Source organism: Aptenodytes forsteri, unplaced genomic scaffold, assembly GCF_000699145.1.
Source record: "Aptenodytes forsteri isolate BGI_AS27 unplaced genomic scaffold, ASM69914v1 Scaffold492, whole genome shotgun sequence".
NCBI lineage: Eukaryota > Metazoa > Chordata > Aves > Sphenisciformes > Spheniscidae > Aptenodytes > Aptenodytes forsteri.
Window position 1 is genome coordinate 790,186 of NW_008794172.1, and position 2,411 is coordinate 792,596.

A 2,411-nucleotide genomic window follows, 5' to 3' on the forward strand; every position below is an offset into this window, starting at 1 on the left:
CCCGGCGGGACCCGGGCCAAGCCTGCACCCTGCAGCCGGGCACCCCCACCCAGCCCACGCCCTGCAGCCTGGTACCCAAAACGAGCCTGCACCCTGCAGCCTGGCACCCAAACCCAGCCCACGCCCTGCAGCCTGGCACCCAAAACAAGCCTGCACCCTGCAGCCTGGCACTCAAATCGACCTTGCACCCTGCAGCCCAGCACCCAAACCGAGCCTGCACCCTGCAGCCTGGCCCTGCCCAGGGCCCCCCCGCCACCAAGCCCGCAGCCTCCAGCGGGCTCAGCGCCCAGGCAAGGGCAGGGGCAGGGGCTAACTAGAGACGGTGCTGCTACACCAAGCCGAGCAGCAGCTGCCCTGTGAAGCCCTGGGCCAGCACAGCTCTCCCAAGCCGGGGGCTCGAGGCTTTTGCTGGGGGGCCGGGTCACTGTGGGGTCTCTGGGAAGGGCCATGCTTGCCCCTGGTGCAGGCGCCTGTGGGGGTTGGTGTGCATGGCACAGGCAGTGGGACCAGCAGCTCCACTGGGCGCTCTGGGCTGGATCCAGTTGCACAGGTCTCTGCCAGCGCAGGGCTGCCTGGGAGCCCCCCTCGGAACACCCCCCCGGAGCCTGGCTTCACCACCCCGGCCTTCATCCAGCCACCACCCGCCCTGCTCCCCACTAAACCTCAGCCCGTACCCTGTCAGTGCCAGGCACACCCAATGTCGGCTGGCCCAGCACCAGCACCCAGCCGCGCCAGCAGCAATCCAGGCTCACAGCCCCGCCAGGCAACCCACCAGCCGCAGGCACCACTTCTCCGCTACTTGCAGCAGGAATTTTGCTCCAGGCTTTTTTTCCAGCAGGGATAGGGGAAGGAGCCTTAGTCCGGTTTCCATCCCTGACAGAGGTTTTGGCTGCGCCGGGGGGATGCTTTGTGTGGACCTTGTTCAAGACATTGTCCTTTGCCAGCGGCCTGACTTGCTCCCACCCCGGCAGCAGCTGCCTGCACAGTAGGTTCCCCAAGCACCATGGCTCACTAGCGCTTAAAATAAACCTTAAGAGGCAGGAGGGGAAAGGACCAGTCCCTCCCGCCTGGTACATATGTGCCTCAAAGGCACAAACAGCCAGACGCTCCCAGAGCCCCAGCCAGACACTGAACTGGTTAAATATTCATGGCCTCCCCTTTCCCAGGACCCCCCAGGAAACAACAGCAGTAACTTCTCAACCCCCAGAGCAGAGTCAGGGCTGTCATCAAGAAATCTCTTTAATAAGGATTAAAAATAATAGCCTAAAAAAATCAATCCCAGAGTGCTGCCCTTTATTTATTTTTGAGAGATAATCCTCCTTTATTTTGCTTCTGTTTTTTTAAACATTAAAAGCAGCCCTTGCTGGAGCTTATTGTTTCCTAAACCAGCGGACATGCGCTAGAGCCCAGTGGAGGGGCTGCTCCATGACAGCTGGCACCTGCCACCACTGGCCACCCCACGCCCTGCCCGCGGTGTCCCTGCCAGGGGACAAAAAGCCACAGGGCCTTGGAGCTCAGCGCTGGGCTGAGCCGAGCTCCTGCACAGGCCCAAGGCTCCACAGCTCCTCCTGGCTCCCGGGGAGGTTTGCACTGTCCCCCCGGCACTGGCCACGGGCTGTGACGGCTGAGGTGTCCCTCAGGAAAGGCACGGGCACCCACTGCACTACGGCTGCCTGCGGGTGCTGCCAAGGCACTGAGCAAAGCGGGGCGAGCCATGGCCACTGGTGGCAGGACCCAGATGCCCTGTGATGCTCACAAGTGCCCGCGGACCCACCCTGCTCCCAGAACAGCCCCGCAAAGGGCCAGGTCTGCTGGCAAGTGCCCGGGGCCAGGACCAGGGCTGGGGTGTGCTGCAGGTCCTGCTCCATCCCTACGGGCAGCACTGAGTGGGGTGTCCACCGGCGCCCGCTGCCTGCCGCCACCGCGGAGCAGAGGCACAGTCGAGCTCATTGGCTCCATCCGCTCCACTCAGCCAAACCTTCTGGGGCTGGGCACCCTCGCCCCTGCGCCCCCAGTCAGCGACTTGGCCCCGCTCCCTCCCCAGAGGGCACACACTAAGCAAACCCCAGGGGTGGGAGGGCTGCAGGACCCCCAGGCTGCCCTAGGAGATGACGGTGCTCTGGATGAGCTGCAGCAGCCGCTCCTCCCGCAGGACCCTGGGCATGGGGAGGGGGGAGCCCAGCGCCTCCCGCAGCCGGGCGAAGGCCCCGGCCCCCACCAGGTGCAGGCGCAGGGGCCCGATGCTGCCCTTGAAGCGGAAGGACTTATAAATGGGGAAATCCTCCTGGAGACACTGATCCAGCTGCAGAGAGAGGGTAGGCTGCCTGTGCTGGTCCGACACTGGCTTTCCCAGTGGAGCAGCCATCACCCCCTGCAGCGCCCGGGGCCCCACCAGCGGCCGCAGCCCCCCC

The 2,411-nt window shown here is 64.5% G+C and overlaps 1 protein-coding gene across 1 annotated transcript in view; it reads right to left on the minus strand.

The window, feature by feature from the left end:
- Window positions 1-2,047: 2,047 nt before the first annotated feature.
- Window positions 2,048-2,411, minus strand: part of GHDC (GH3 domain containing) — a 4,569-nt gene continuing 4,205 nt past the window's right edge. The window contains exon 8 of the mRNA XM_019472895.1: window positions 2,048-2,302. Coding sequence (XP_019328440.1) covers window positions 2,102-2,302 — 201 coding nt within the window. The 3' untranslated portion in view covers window positions 2,048-2,101. The remainder of the gene's footprint in view (window positions 2,303-2,411) is intronic.